At 43.4% G+C, this 15,843-nt stretch overlaps 1 protein-coding gene across 2 annotated transcripts in view; it reads right to left on the bottom strand.

The window, feature by feature from the left end:
- Positions 1–15,843, bottom strand: part of SLC24A5 (solute carrier family 24 member 5) — a 90,386-nt gene that overhangs the window by 37,263 nt on the left and 37,280 nt on the right. For both annotated transcript variants that reach the window (XM_088472972.1, XM_088472973.1), the window contains exon 4: positions 12,381–12,484. In XM_088472972.1, the coding sequence (XP_088329098.1) occupies positions 12,381–12,484 (104 nt within the window). The remainder of the gene's footprint in view (positions 1–12,380; positions 12,485–15,843) is intronic.

Below are 15,843 nucleotides of genomic sequence, written 5' to 3'. Positions count from 1 at the left end.
TTGGGGAGGAAGTACCATCTCGAATCACTGTTTGGTTTGCAGAATTTCAGTGCGGCCGATCTGTGTCCTCCATCACCGTGGATTATGTTGCAGTGAGGTGGACACCAGGGTGTCTGTGGCCCAGTAAGAGATGGAAATAAGCATCTCATCATGATCCATCTGCTCGATTCTCCACGAAAAGCATGTCCTGAACAACGTTTATGAACGCCGAGTGCCCCATCAGCTGACTCGCGAGCAGAAGGAGGCTCGGGTGACTTGGTTCAGCCACACGCTAGCCAAGTTTGATGGCGGGCTTCTCAAACTCTGTCCAGGAGATCACCAGTGCCGATGAATCCTGAATTTACAGTTTCAACCCCAAAACCAAACAACAGTCAGCCCAGTGGACCCCAGATGGAGGTAGGAAACCACAGAAGTTCTGAAGCGAGCAGTGTGGCCAAGCAGATGGTGGCAGTTTTTGTAGCACTGACTAGTCATGTAGCTACTGTACCACTCGCTCACAGTCACTGGAACTGATACGCCAACCAATGTCTTCCGCAAGTACTGGAACCCATTTCCAGACACCCTCCAACAACCTGCACTCATGGTGTCCTTTATCACGACAATGCACCTGCCAACAAGTCCAGGACAGTAGACGAATCCAGGAGTTGGTCATCCGCCACTCAGTCCAGACCTGACCCCCCCCCGCCACTTCTTCGTGCACAATGTGTGTGGGATTTGTTTTGAATCACCAGACGCTGCACTTGAGACCTTCATCCAGCATGTAGAAGACATACCTGTTTCGCACTGGTCTAGCTGCTTCACCAAGTGGTTTGAGTGATTGCAACTTTGCATAGCCTCCTCCAGTGCACACTTTGAAAAAATGTAATGTTCACTCTGTTTGTAAATATAATATTTTTTTGCATCTGGAAACTTATTGCACACCCTTATGTGTAGATCCAGTAACTGCTACCAAATTTCAAGAGAATATACAAGACCTGTGGTTCTAGTAAATGATTAGCAGCAAGTGCTAGACACAACAGACTGTATCAGGAACAACACTGTTTGAAATTTTTATGCAGTGCCATGATTGTGTCAACAAAGGGTTGTATGGCCAGATACAGAAATTTATTATAAGTATCTGAAGAGGCTGGCAGAGTAACTGACACCACAGCCAGTCAGCAAATGGAATAGTTATTTCACCATCATGAATAGTTTTGCCGGAATAGAAATGTATAGTAATGGGAAATGTTGGTATGTGAATGATGTGCACGGATATTGCACTATATAATTGGTATACCATATGCTACACTGTTTCCTGTGTAGTTCAAGACAGGCAGATTCACCACCAAAAATTTGCCAGGTGCCATATGCACACCAGAGATTGACCCTCACCAACCCTTTTTGTTACATTTGGCTGTCACTTGCCTTGCCATCAGTAAGATATTGGTGGGTGCGAGTACATTATTCACAGGCAAAATTTAGACAATCAAAATATAGGACACCATAACACTAGTGTCACTAGAGGGGTGCAGGCCGCACCAGGTGACACCAAAATGGCAAGCTGCTTTGCTATTTTGGTGTCTACCCGTTGGATGGTGTCACAAAAAGCCACACTGCAGGTAGCTGCCGAAGCGCTGGGTAAGGCAAGCCCACTGAATGTGCCAAGATCAGGGGGCGTGACATGCGGCCACGTCCTCAAGATTGCCACTCGTAAGGGGGCATGGCTTCACAGAACTAGGCCACGCCCACTGACACACTAGAAGATTCACTCCAGCCGAACCGGGTGTCACCAAAGTAAGTGACGCTGCTGCACCATAATGTCGATAGGTACATTATGTAGACAACAAAAATGTTGAGATGGACTATATGTCGATAATCAATATGTAGAACGTCTTAATATATGGAGGATGAATGTGTTTGACGCAGAGCTTGGTTCGCAGAATTCATTGCAACGCACATCAGAATATGTAAATCAAGCATCCAAAATGGACACTAAACCTCAATCAATACAAAGCATGCATTCAGATTTCACCATTGAAACAAGCCAAACACACAATGCAGTGCCCCCACTAGTCAACAGTGAACTGCAAACTTGCAAACAAGAGAATTCTAGACACAGGGAACCCATGAGGGACAACCTTCCCCCACACCAGGTGTCTGAATCTGCAAACTACAACAAAGGCACAACTACCAGCACACAAAAGTTGTATGATACAAGCCAACAGGAACTATACAATCCTAACAGGTATGACCACGCACCATTTACTCACCATGCTAATGCACAAACAGCATCTCCTAGAGCCAATCAAGACACATTAGACTTTGCAAAGTTTCTTGCTCGCCGTGAGCTGGTCACAAACCGACTCTCAAAGTTCAATGATCGCCCTGAGAGCTTCAGAGCCTGGCAATCCTCTTTCCAAAATGTAATCAGAGGGTTAGGCTTTTCAATATAAACCACCCTGAGAATGGCCTTAAAAAGATCTGGGATAGATTAAATGAGTGCTACGGCTCACAAGAGATAATAGAAAGTGCACTATTCAAAAGAATTGATGATTTCCCTAGGTTACCTAACAAAAGCCATCAGAGACTGAGAGAATTAAGTGACTTACTAATGGAGCTTCAAGTAGCCAAGTGTGAGGCAGACTTACCAGGACTTGCCTTCCTCGACACAGCCAGAGACATTAACCCTATAGTGCAAAAGCTACCTTACAATCTGCAGGAGCAGTGGCTCATCCATGGTTCCAAATATAAGCAACGGCAAAACATAATTCCACCATTCTCTGTTTTTGTGGACTTCGTGCACGAACAAGCTAAGACCAGGAATGATCCTAGTTTTGCCTTTACACTGACTAGCTCAACCCCTATTCTACCTAACCCCCGCAAAATGTCAGTTGCAGTTCACAAGACTAATTTGCATTATACAGATTCTTCCCACAGGTCTACCTATTCTACTCATCAAGAGAACAATGATAAAGATCCTGCCAAGCAGTGTCCCATGCATAACAAACCGCATCCTCTCCTGAAATGCAGAGCCTTCAGAGAAAAGTCCCTGGAGAACCGCAAAGCATTCCTAAGAGAAAACGGCATCTGCTACAAGTGCTGCTCTTCTACAACCCACTTGCCAAGGATTGTAAGGTTAGTGTTAAATGCATAGAATGTCACAGCACAGAACACAACAGCTCTACACCCTGGACCTTCCCCATTAACTTTACAACACAGTTATGGTGACACAGAGCATGGCGGGGAGCTCAGTGTGGAGCAAAGAGACACTACTGCAGTCATACCAGAGATAACTTCACAATGTACTGAAGTCTGCAAAGACACTATTTGTGGCAGATCTTGCTCCAAAATCTGTTTAGTCAGAGTCTACCCTTACGGCCAACCAGAGAAAGCCGTCAAACTTTATGCAATCCTAGATGATCAAAGTAATAAGTCTCTAGCTAGATCAACATTCTTTGAGACCTTTAATATCAAAGGACCCAGCACTCCATACTCCTTAAGGACTTGTGCAGGGAGTTTTAAGACAATGGGGAGAAGAGCAATCGGCTATCAAGTAGAGTCCTTAGACGGAAAGACATGCCTTCCCTTACCCACTATCGCTGAATGCAATGAGATCCCCGATAATAGGTCTGAAATCCCTACACCAGACGTAGCTATCCATCATGCACATTTGAAACGTATAGCACATCTGAAACCAGAATTGGACCCACTAGCCCAGATAATCCTACTCATTGGAAGAGATATCTTACGAGTCCACAAAGTCAGAAGTCAGATTAACGGTCCACACAATGCTCCTAATGCTCAAAGATTAGACCTAGGATGGGTCATAATAGGAGAAGTATGTCTTGGAAATGTGCATAAACCAGCTACCGTCAACAGCATGCTTACCTGTACTTTAGAAAACGGACGCCCTTCTCTATTTCAACCATGTCACAATCACTTCCTCATAAAGGAACTACTACACTGCACTGTCATAGACTCTCCTAGTGACAACCACATCTGTGACAGCTACCAAGAACATTTGGGGTGCACAGTCTTCCAATGAACAAAAAGGGATGATCAAGTCGCAATGTCCATAGAGGACAATCTATTCCTGGAAATAATGAAAAAGGGACTAGTCAAAAGATGATGCCAACAGTTGGGTTGCACCTCTACCCTTTAAAAAACATAGACGGCGCCTACCTAACAACAGAGAACAAGTACTTAAACGCTTCTCTTCACTAAAACGCAACTTCCACAGGAAGCCAGAAATGAAAGATCACTTCTCTTTCATGGACAAAATATTTGAGAATGGTCATGCTGAGATAGCTCCCAGATGAATGCTGGTTCTTACCAATGTTTGGAGTATACCACCCAAAGAAACCAGGTTAGATCAGAGTCGTGCATGATTCCAGTGCAAAGTTCGAAGGCATCTTCTTAAATGATGTTCTCCTGACAGGACAGACCTTAACAACAAACTCCTTGGAGTACTCATACGTTTCTGCAAGGACTATCGCCTTCACAGCTGACATTCAACAAATGTTTCATTGCTTCCTCGTGAGGGAAAGTGACAGGAAATTCCTAAGATTCCTTTGGTTCAGAGACAACGACCCCTCTAAAGATATTGCAGAGTACCACATGAGGGTACACATCTTTGGTAACAGCCTTTCCCCTGCAGTTGCCATCTACGGACTCAGATGTTCAGCTGAAGAGGACGAGCTAGAGTATGGTTCTGATGTTAGAAATCTTTTTCCACAAGTTGTCTATGTAGATGACTGCTGTCTCATCCATTGGCATAGATTTTAAACAATCAGCCTCCTCAAGAGAGCTCAGGAAATGCTTGCCTGCTCTAATCTCAGGCCTCACAAAATAGCTTCCAACAGCAAAAAAGAGTGATGGAAGCCTTCCCTTCTCCAGATCATACCAGTGACTTAAGGGATTTAGATTTAGGAACTGATTCTCCACCAGCTCAACGTAGCCTTGGACTCTTATGGGACTTAAAATCTGACTCCTTTACCTTCCAAGTGAACAGTGAGGAAAGACCCTAGACCACAGAGGTGTCTTCTCTGTTATAAACAGCTTGTATGACCCTTTAGGATTTGTTGCTCTTGTCACTATCCAAAGGTAAAGCCTTGCTCAGAGACCTAACCTGCAAATCATCTGATTGGGACGCGCCACTGTCTCCTCAGAAAAGAGATTTGTGGGAGGAGTGGAAAAGTTCTCTGTCCACCTTAACCAACCTTTATATTACACGTTCATATGCCCCTGTGCCTTCTACAGAAGTACAAAACCAGAGACTGTGTGTATTTTCTGATGCTTCAATCCAAGCAATTGCCGCTGTTGCATATCTTAAAACTGTGGATATTAGAGGCCAGTGTCATATTGGGTTTGTCATGGGCAAAGCGAAGTTAGCACCACTTCCAGAGCATATCATACCCAGGCTAGAACTTTGTGCTGCAGTGCTAGCTGTGACAACGATCCATACCATGATCTCACATTGTCAACTTGAGCCACACAGATTCCAAAGATTCTCTACTTGGAAATCACTTCTCAGACCAATTACCTGCCTAAGTCATATAGCCCAGTCATTTAAACGTGCCACATTTCTAAGAGTGACTGAATGTAAAGGTCGGCATCACTGTTAAAATATTTACGCAACCAAAGAACTACAAATTCACTCAAACATCAACACTAAAGGTGTAGAGAGATACCTCCGTGAGTAAAGTTGTACATGGACTTTCAACCCGCCTCATGCTTCTCATATGGGAGGTACATGGGAAAGGATGATTGGCATAATACGCAGAATCCTTGATTCCATATTCCTACAAGTAGGTACTGCAAGACTTACTCTCGAGAGTTTAACAACTTTCATGGCTGAATTCTCAGCTATTGTCAATGCCAGACCTTTGACTTTAGTTTCTAATGACCCAGAAGATCCGCTTCTGCTTACTCCTGCTACTCTTCTTACTCAATAATCTCGACATCATGTTAAATTGGCCACACACATACACCACAGGAAATGAAAATTATTTTTTACTCCAGAAGATAGACAGACGAGTGAACTATAAAAATTACAAAGAAAAAAATGCATCATTGAATAAAATTAATCACTCGGCAACAACGGTTTGGCACTGCTAGCTTCTGATAATAATGAAAGTCACTAAATGTTTGTATTTAATCGCAACCAAAAAAATAAACTCCCAGACGTACAGTATAGGCCTTGGACTAAATTTTAAATGTTATGGTCAGTTTGTTGTCATTTTATCTTTATCATATAAAGTGATCATGTAGTTCATGTTACTGCAACCTTCTAACATTTAAAGCAATGCAGAGCCGGATTTAGACCTCACGGGGCCCTAGGCAGATATTGGTTAGGGGCCCCCTCCCTCAAACAATCCTGTGCATATATTACAGTAGGTGTCACTGGAGCAAGACACACACACACACACACATGCACATATTATAATATATATATATATATATATATATATATATATATATATATATATATATATATATATATATATATACACACACACGTATACACACACATTAATATATATATATATATATATATACACACACACACACACATTATTATATATAAATATATATATATACACACACACACACACACATATAATATATATATATATATACATACACACACACACACACACTGTATACATAGTTTTATTTCTTTTATTTCTGTCCGATCTGTGGAAAGGAATAGGCGGCACTCTTAAATCCTGATGAAAATGTCTTAGGACCTTGAAACATTGCCTATGTATTTAATCCATCGGTGATCAATACACGTTTTTTTGGAGACAAAAGAATGCCACCTATTGTTTCCCACACGGGGAGGGCCAGGTTTTCCTTATCTTGCTCCAGTGATACCTACTGTACTATATGCACAGTTACTAGTCTTCCTAGATTATATATATATATATATACATACACACAGTATATATATATATATATATATATATATATATTATATATATATATATATACACACACACACACACACACACACACACACACACATACACTGTATATATATTTTACACACTGTGTATATAGAGATATATCTATCTACCTATCATCCTGTAACAAATATATACATGAAAGGAGTGTGCTTGTATGTGTATACATACATACATACATACATACATACATACATACATAGTGTGATAGGCAAGGCAGGATGAAAGGGGGGGTCAAATGAAAAGAGGAAGACAGGAGGAAGAACAGAGGGAACTGGAGGAAAGGGGGGGGGGGGGGGGAGAACGGAGGGAGACGGGAGGAAAACGGGAGGAAAGGGGGAAGAACAGAGGGAGGCAGGAGAAGATGAGGGAACAGAAAATAAGATAAAAATATAAATTTTATATATATATATATATATATATATATATATATATATATACACATATATATATATATATATATATATATATATATATATATATATACACACATATATACACATATATATATACACACACACACACACACACACACATATAATCAGGGGCCCTACCTGCCTAGCCTTGCTAGGAGCTGTTGGTGGGCGGCGGGCCTGGAAGGCTGGCAGAGAGGCTGCTGAGGCTGGCTGCGGACAGGGCAGGGGGCGGGGCCCAGACCCGGTCAGTCTTTGTCTCTAGGCTTCTTCTTTCTTCATGTGCAGGCCAGGCAGGCGGCCGCGCCGCGTACAGTCTCTCATATAAACAGAGAGCCTGCAGCGCGGGAGAGGAGGCAGGACCACGTGACGCTGCGTGACGTCATGACGTCATGCAGTGCTCCTCTGGGAGCGCTGTGATCCTTTAATTTCTAAGGGCAAAGGGATGCCTAGCGGGAAATCCGGCCCTGAAGCAATGCATACGATACTAGCAAATACTTCTTCCCACGACCGCTTCCAAGATTTTGCACGTGCTGCTCTCTACCTCTGAAATTCTCGACCTCTCCCTGTCTGACTCTCCACCTCTCTGCTAAACTTGAAACTGGTTCTCAGGACCTACTTCTTCATCAAAACATTCCATGTCATTGTATGGGGTTAATCCATACGGCTCTGAGCAAAAATTATGCCAATTCGGGCTCGGAGACGGCAGGGCCGGCTCCAGGGGTTGGAGCACCTTGTGCTTAAGTAGGCGCCCTTACATCGCGCGCGACCAAAATTGGGGGCGTGGCCCAATTCCCATAAGCCAAGCCCCCACATGACATTATTTGGAGGCATGCCTCCAAATAATTTCAGGCTGGGGGTAAAGCCCAGACCTCAGTCACTGGCTGGGCTTCCCCCAGCTCTTTCCCGTAAGTGAATGGATGCCGCGCGCATGCGCACAACATCCATTCACAATCCGGGGGTCTGGCGCAGTTGCAGCGGTGGGGCTCCCCAACCTCCCAATCTGACCACCCGCGGGCCACTTCGGCCCACGGGTGGAACAGCGGGACATTACTGTCCCGCTGAAATCGGGATGTTGGGGAGGAGTGTGCCCTCTACAGGTGGCGCCCCTGTGCGACCGCACTGGTCGAACACTCCTAGAGCCGGCCCTGGGAGACGGCAGTGAGCGGTGCGAGATGTGGTGCCGTTGCAATTGGATTGACCTCAAACTGTCCCATGCTCACTATCTACCACATCTGTGTCACCCCTGTCTGTCTACCCCTACCCTATATAATGTAAGCTCTCACGAGCAGGGCCCACTTCCCCAATGTGCTTTTAATACCTTCGGCATCTAACCTTTGACTTCTGCCACTGTACAGCGGTAGAATTCCTCTTCTTTGAGCTGGCTTGGGTGCTGATTGCTTTCGCAGCGATCCAAGTCAGCCAGAAGGAGAGGTCAGGAGGCTGCCGCTGCCGCAGCTGAATACAGAGCCGGGTATCAGTCTCAGACAGGCAGGAAGTGTGTTTACTTTCACTTTCTGCCTGAGCCGAGGCTGAGCACCTGCAGAGGAAGCCATACAACACGCGTGGAGCTGCAGGACCCTAAAGGTAAGAGCTGGATGAGGGGAGGTAGATACATATGGGCAGTGGGGGCTGATGACACTGCTGTGGGAGGGGGGGAGAAAGACATGGGGAGTGGGGGCTTAGGGAGCTAATGATACTGCTATGGGGGGGCGGCAGATATATATGGGAGTGGGGGCTCAGGGAACTGATAACACTTATGTGGGGGGAGGGGAGGCAGAGACAAGGCAGTGTGGGAGCTCAGGGCTGATGACCCTGCTATTGGGGAAGGGTAGCAGGCAAAGACATATGGCGAGTGGGGGCTCAGCGTATTTATGACACTTCTATGGGGGGAGGGGGGAGACATTTTGGAAGTTAGGGCCCAGGGGGCATGGGTGGACACCCATCATCCACATTGCTAAGAAGGAACCCAGTGTGTATGGTGATGGTCACCAAGATAGAAAGAGGTAGGGGGTAACAACAAGCTGCAATCATCGTAACACATATGTAAAATGGTAGCCAACAGCCTACATGGGTTCCCTGCAAAATGATATGCAGCGATGTGGTGTGGGGGTCAGCCTGTATAATGAATGATGGGTGCTGACTGTGCTGTGTGGAGGGTGCTGTGCTGGCTGAGGGGTGATGGGTGCTATTCTGTAATCTGTACTGTGATGGGTACGGTGTTGGGTGAGGGTTGATGGATGATGTGCTGTGATCTGTACTGTGCTGGGTGAGGCGTGTTGTACTGGGAGAGGGTTGCTCTGCTGAGAGAGGGGTATTGGCTGAGGGGTGATGGGTGTTGTGATCTGTGCTGTGCTGGGAGAGTGGTGCTATACTGGGTGAGGGGTGCTGTGCTGTAATCTCTGCTGTGAGTGGAGCTGTGCTGAGAGAGAGGTGTTGTATGAGGGGTGCTGTGATATATACTGTGAGGGGTACTATGCTGGGTGATGGGTGAGGGGTGCTGTAATCTATTGTGAGGGGTACTGTGCTGGGTGACAGGTGTTGTGATGGGTGCTTGCTGTAATCTGTGCTGTGAGGAGAGGGGTGCTGTGCAGTGAGGGGAGAATGTGCCCTATAGAATGCCTTCTGAGGTGGGGGTATAAGGAAATTTCCCCTAACACCTGTCCCTTTTTCTTTGGTTATAGCAGTGTGCTGTGAGGGGAGAGCCTGGGATTATCTGCTGGGGGCACCAGCCAAAATCTTGCCTAAGGCACCTAATTGGTTAGGGCCGGCTCTGTGTCCAGGTGATTTTTTCTTCAATTGTGATAGAGGAGGAAATCTGGAAAACATGCACTGTTATGAATCTTGTTTGTATTAAAATAATAAAAAAGTTGACCGTACTAGTGTTTTTGTATTTATAAAAGTTTATTGATATAGTTATGAAAGATAACACTATATTGTTTTATTGCAACTTACATTTATTCACATATAGTAAATAGTATAGGACTTATGAAAGAACGATAGGCTTTGAAATTAGGCATATCATAAACTGCCTCTCTTATTGGTGACATGGCTTTTGTGATTTTTGTGCCTTTGCCAATGGAAGTACTAACTAGTTTTGCATCTGTTATTGCTTCGATATAGCTTTGTTGATCGATTGTGAGTTTCTGCATTCAAGTTTTGTAAAATCCTCAAGCCTAACAGGTGATGTGCAGGCCCTATGGTTGCTATGGGCAACATCTTTCACTTCTAAAAATGCTCACTTTAGTAAATTTACCCCTTAATGTCCATTTTGTGAGATATGAAACACTTGTACTTAGGCTTTTCCAGCTTAGTATCCTTTGTGAGCAAAGCAGAGCTCTCAGCATTTGTCTCAACCGGAATGCGTTCTTAAAACTACAGCAGCTTGGTCCTTACAACCTCCTTTGGACAGCAGAGGACTCCAAAGTCACCACTAAGAAACCAAACTCAGGCGTCAGAATTAGCAGCATCACTACTGCAACCTCCTCATCATCCACCCGGACCCCTACAGATATCAATTACGGAGCTAAGGTCAACATCTTGTGAATGTACTTGTTCACATCTCGGCATGCACTCAGTTTGGTACCATACAGTGTACACCTCAGGTTTATCCTTTTGATCACACCTTTATCTTCATACGCTGACCGCAAGGCAATCTACATGTCGTATTCCTGTGAATCACGAAATACACATGCTGTACCTCAGCTAGGCCAATGGTTCTCATTGTTCTATCTACTTCATCAGGATTTGAATGGACCTCTGGATCATTTGTGATCTTCCACAACTTTTCCCACTTTAGTTGCATTTCCTTTGTTAATTTCCATGGGGCAAAATTTTCTGAGCCGCTCAGTGTTATAATGCTCATGCTGGCCCCTGGACTTTACATTTTTGTACCTTGATCCAAATAAAAGGACTTTTCTGTGTTCTTGACACTCGTGGTGCTGGGCCCATAACCGATTGGTAACCTATCTGGTTGCTGTAGGTGTCAGCGGAACGTGAAATGGATGTTTGTCCACACAGATGTCCTTAACCAGTATGATAGTTTATTAGTAAAGCGGTAAACACTGAGTTATTGCGGTGATAGCAGTAGACCGTAATAACAAGTTTCACTACCAGGGGGGATTACTTCTGGGGGGCACTACCAGCTGCTGCATTTCCCACCCTAGGCTTATACTCGAGTCAATAAGTTTTCCCAGTTTTTTGTGGTAAAATTAGGTACCTCGGCTTATATTCGGGTCGACTTATACTCGAATATATACGGTAATTAGTTTCCAATGTATACAGCATTACTAAGGAAATGGTAAACTAGTGTCACTAACAGAAACAAACTCATCACTTTGAAAAGTGTATTCCAATTTTTCCTTTCATACATACTCTAAAGGTGCCCACACACATAGTGATCTGCACACGATCCCACGATGTGTGCGATTTCCCCTGAACTCTCCGCAGGCAGCTCCCCGGCAGTCCTACTCACGATTTGGAGTAAAAAATGTCCAGTCTGATTTAAGATCTATCGTGCACCGTGTCCCAGATTTGCAAATCTACCGTACAGCACGACAGATCTGAAGATGCGATGCACGACAAGCGGGGACGTGCATCAGCATAGTGATCGTGAGTGGACACTTACGATTTGGCTATATTTTACACAATTTGTCGTCATGATTCGGCAAAATCATCCAAAACTGGTAAAATATCGCTATGTGTGTGGGCAGCTTTAATTTCCATACACAAGGAGCAATTCAAAATGCTGGAACAGAGACCAATGTTATTATACAATCTATGACATGGTTCAACAAAATAAAAACAAAATGTCAATTTGCATTACTAAAAGAATGACAAACTAAGGAAAAAGTTGCAAACTCCAACTAGACTGCACTGTGAACAGCAAGCAGTTATTTATTTTTAAATTTGTTATAGTTAGTACTTTGCTTATAACTATGCAAACATTGCACTTGTGTTTAAGGAATACTTTAAATGATCTCTATAATTAAAAATATGTAGAAAGTTGTATATGGTTCTTTACCACAGATGATAATAGGCAACAAGCAGCACATATTCCAAGGAGATTGTATACAGCAGATCCAACAATAGTGCTCAGACCAATGTCCCCCTTGGTGACAAACACACCTGCAAGACAATGACAAATAGCTCAAAATACATATCGCCAGCAAAAGGGAGGGTGGGAGGTGGAGGGGGCAAATCGAATAAGGTTTTGAATCAACATAGCTGGAAAATTTAACACTTAGGGATCAATGATTAGCAGTGGAGTAACAAGGGTGGGCCGAGTGGGGCACATGCCCTGGGTGCCTAGACAGAGGGTGTGTGTGTGTGTGTGTGTGTGTGTGTGTGGTGTCAGGGCGTGACGCTGGTAAATGTATTAGTGCTCCTGTTAGGCTTGGGCACGAAATGCCATCTACCAGAGCACCATGCCCAGCCTTTGAAAGGCCTTTTTTTCCCCAAGTTGCTTGTTTTTGGGCTTATTATAGTTGCAGGTTGCTTGTTTTGGGGCTTATTTTTGAGGAAGTGGAGGAGCCGCATGAGTCAAAAGAATTGGTGGCATTCTTTATGTCAGGTATGTTTTAAGAAGCTTGGGTATTTGTTGCAAGGATATTAAACCAAGTCGCAATATGCTTCAGCGCTTTAACTCAGGAATGTATAACATGGAAACAGCTTTAGATGATGGACACAACTCAGACGAACTTGCTTAAATCCAGTTTACTAAACACAAATCCTTTTTACCTCGCACAGTGGGCCTGATTTATGTTTGTACACAAATGCCAATGTTTACGAAGACTGAACTATTAGCCATTGCACATGGGTATAAGCCGCACACACAGCAATTGTATTGCGATTACGTTCGCACAGAGGATTAATTTGCAAAGTGAGTGACAAGTAGCCAGCGTTTGGGGGAGGTAACGGGGGGCGGGGGGTATTTAGTGAAATGCAGGTGGTCAGGACCCTTTCCACACTGTCTTGAGGGTGTGTATAAATTACCCACTGTGTAATTGCTCGCGGCAGGAGAGCTCTCTGCGTATCTGGAGACCCGCTGTGTCTGTGACAGGTTAGACCTACTCAGCAGTAGCCTTGTCTGATCTGCGTTCAAGGTTTCCGATTAAGTGCGTGAGCGGCGGATACAAGATGCTTTCAGTAGGTGTCTCTATGCACTGGACGGCAGGGGGAGTCATTAGCATATTTTCGCAAATGCAATCCACGTGTGATCGCAACACTGTTCCGCAATATGCACAGCGGCGCTTGCAGAGACTCAGGAGCGGTGCCATGGCCGTCTGATATAGACCAGATACATGTCACCTTCTCCAGGCGTCCGGCTGCCTAAAAATGAGAAGGCATTTGGACCAACTTCTTCAGTGAGTGGCGGTGCATCTGCCGCTGTTGCAGTGGAGAATGACTCTCCATCAGCTGCGAGTTACACAGACAGAGGGGCTCCCGAGTCCCGCTGCTGCTGTAGTGTCACCAGATACATCCAGGGAGGCCTGCCAGCACTTCTGTGGGAGATCTCAGACTATACAAGTCAGTGACCTGTGTGCCTTGTTCAAGAGCAGCAGTACCCCTGCTGCATCTGTGGTTTGGTGACAGAGCTCTATTTAGTAAATTATAAAACGGCTTTTATCCAGCAATTTAACTGGAGATGGGGAGAAATAAAAAATCTTGCTATCTAGTAACCTGAAAAGTGCTGTAGCCCACATAGGTAGCAATGGGTGCAGGATCTAGGTTTATAAAGATGAGTGAAGCAAGTTTTGCTCATATTTTGTTCAAAACGTAATGCCATCTCTGGATGAAGTTATCTGTGCCTTACCAGCTTCTCCCTGCACTTTGCACTAATGAGGTCAGTTACTGAGTATGCGCAGCCTTATGGCTTACACATGCGCAGTCAGGAATGAACGGAATTGGCTTTTGTGCATGTATGAGCAGGAAAGACCATGCATGCGCTGTCCGCCTATACTGTCTTGTACACATGCGTGTCCTTACCGGCTCATGCATGCTCTATGTGCAGTAGCAGGATGAAGGGGCCTATTGTATAAAGCCATTTCTTTTTACATAAAATTATATAGAAATTGTAACTATGTACTAATGGCACAATGCAGGAGGTTTCACAGAAATCTCCGGCAAAGTGCTAATTAGCACTGCAGATTGCAGTCCCCATTATCATCAATGGGGACTACAATCTGACAAAAAGCAAAGCTTTTCGGAGTTTGGGCCAGGTTGTTTACACCATCTTAAGATGGTGTAAACTGCTTTAAGTCTAAGGAGGTTCCCGGTGCATGAGAATGAATGAATATAATAAATATATATATATACAGGTTGAGTCTCCCATATCCAAAATGCTCGGGTCCAGGGGTATTTTGGATAACGGAATATTCCATATTTTGGAATAATTGCATATCATAATGAAATATCTTGGGAATAGGGCCCCAATATACACACACAATGCATTTATGTGTTATATACACCTTATACACACAGCCTGCAGGTAATTTTATACAATATTTTCAATAATTTTGTGGCTCAAGCAAAGTTTGTGTACATACATGAAATTCATTTATGTTTCATATACGCCTTATACACACAGCCTGAAGGAAATGTTATACAATACAGGTTGAGTCTCCCGTATCCAAAATGCTTGGGACCAGGGGTATTTTGGATATCGGAATATTCCGTATTTTGGAATAATTGCATACCATATTAAAATGTCTTAGGTATAGGGCCCAAATCTAAACACTGAATGCATTTATGTGTTATATACACCTTATACACACAGCCTGAAGGTAATTTTATACAATATTTTTAATAATTTTGTGGCTCTAACAAAGTTTGTGTACATACATGAAATTTATTTGTGTGTCATATAGACCTTATACACACAGCCTATAGGTCAATTTATACGATTTATACTTTATTTTTAATAATTTTGTGCCTTAAACAAAGTTTGTGTTCATAAAACCATCAAAAATCAAAGTTTTCACTATCTCAGTCATGCTAAAAATATTCCGTATTTCGGAATATATGGATATGGGATACTCAACCTGTATTTTTAATAATTTGTGGCTTAGACAAAGTTTGTGTACATTGAACCATCAAAAATCATAGGTTTCATTATCTCAGTCATGCCAAAATTATTCCGTATTTCTGAATATTTGGATATGGGAGACTCAACCTGTAATATAAATAAATTATATATATATATATATATATCTATATATATATATAAAAAATTTCATATATACAGGTTGAGTCTCCCATATCCAAATATTCCGAAATACGGAATATTCCGAAATATGGAATAATTTTGGCATGACTGAGAAAGTGAAAACCTTTGATTTTTGATAGTTCAATGTACACAAACTTTGTCTAAGGCACAAGTTATTAAATTTTTGTTTCATATACACCCTATACACACAGCCTGAAGGTAATTTTATACAATATTTTTATTTCATTTCTGTACACAAACTTTGCTTGAGCTACAAAAT

Source organism: Taudactylus pleione, unplaced genomic scaffold (genome assembly GCF_031769625.1).
Source record: "Taudactylus pleione unplaced genomic scaffold, aTauple2 ptg000129l, whole genome shotgun sequence".
In the NCBI taxonomy this organism is placed as follows: Eukaryota; Metazoa; Chordata; class Amphibia; order Anura; family Myobatrachidae; genus Taudactylus; species Taudactylus pleione.
The sequence above is the reverse complement of the archived record's forward strand: the minus strand, read 5'-3'. Positions and strand labels throughout refer to the sequence as shown.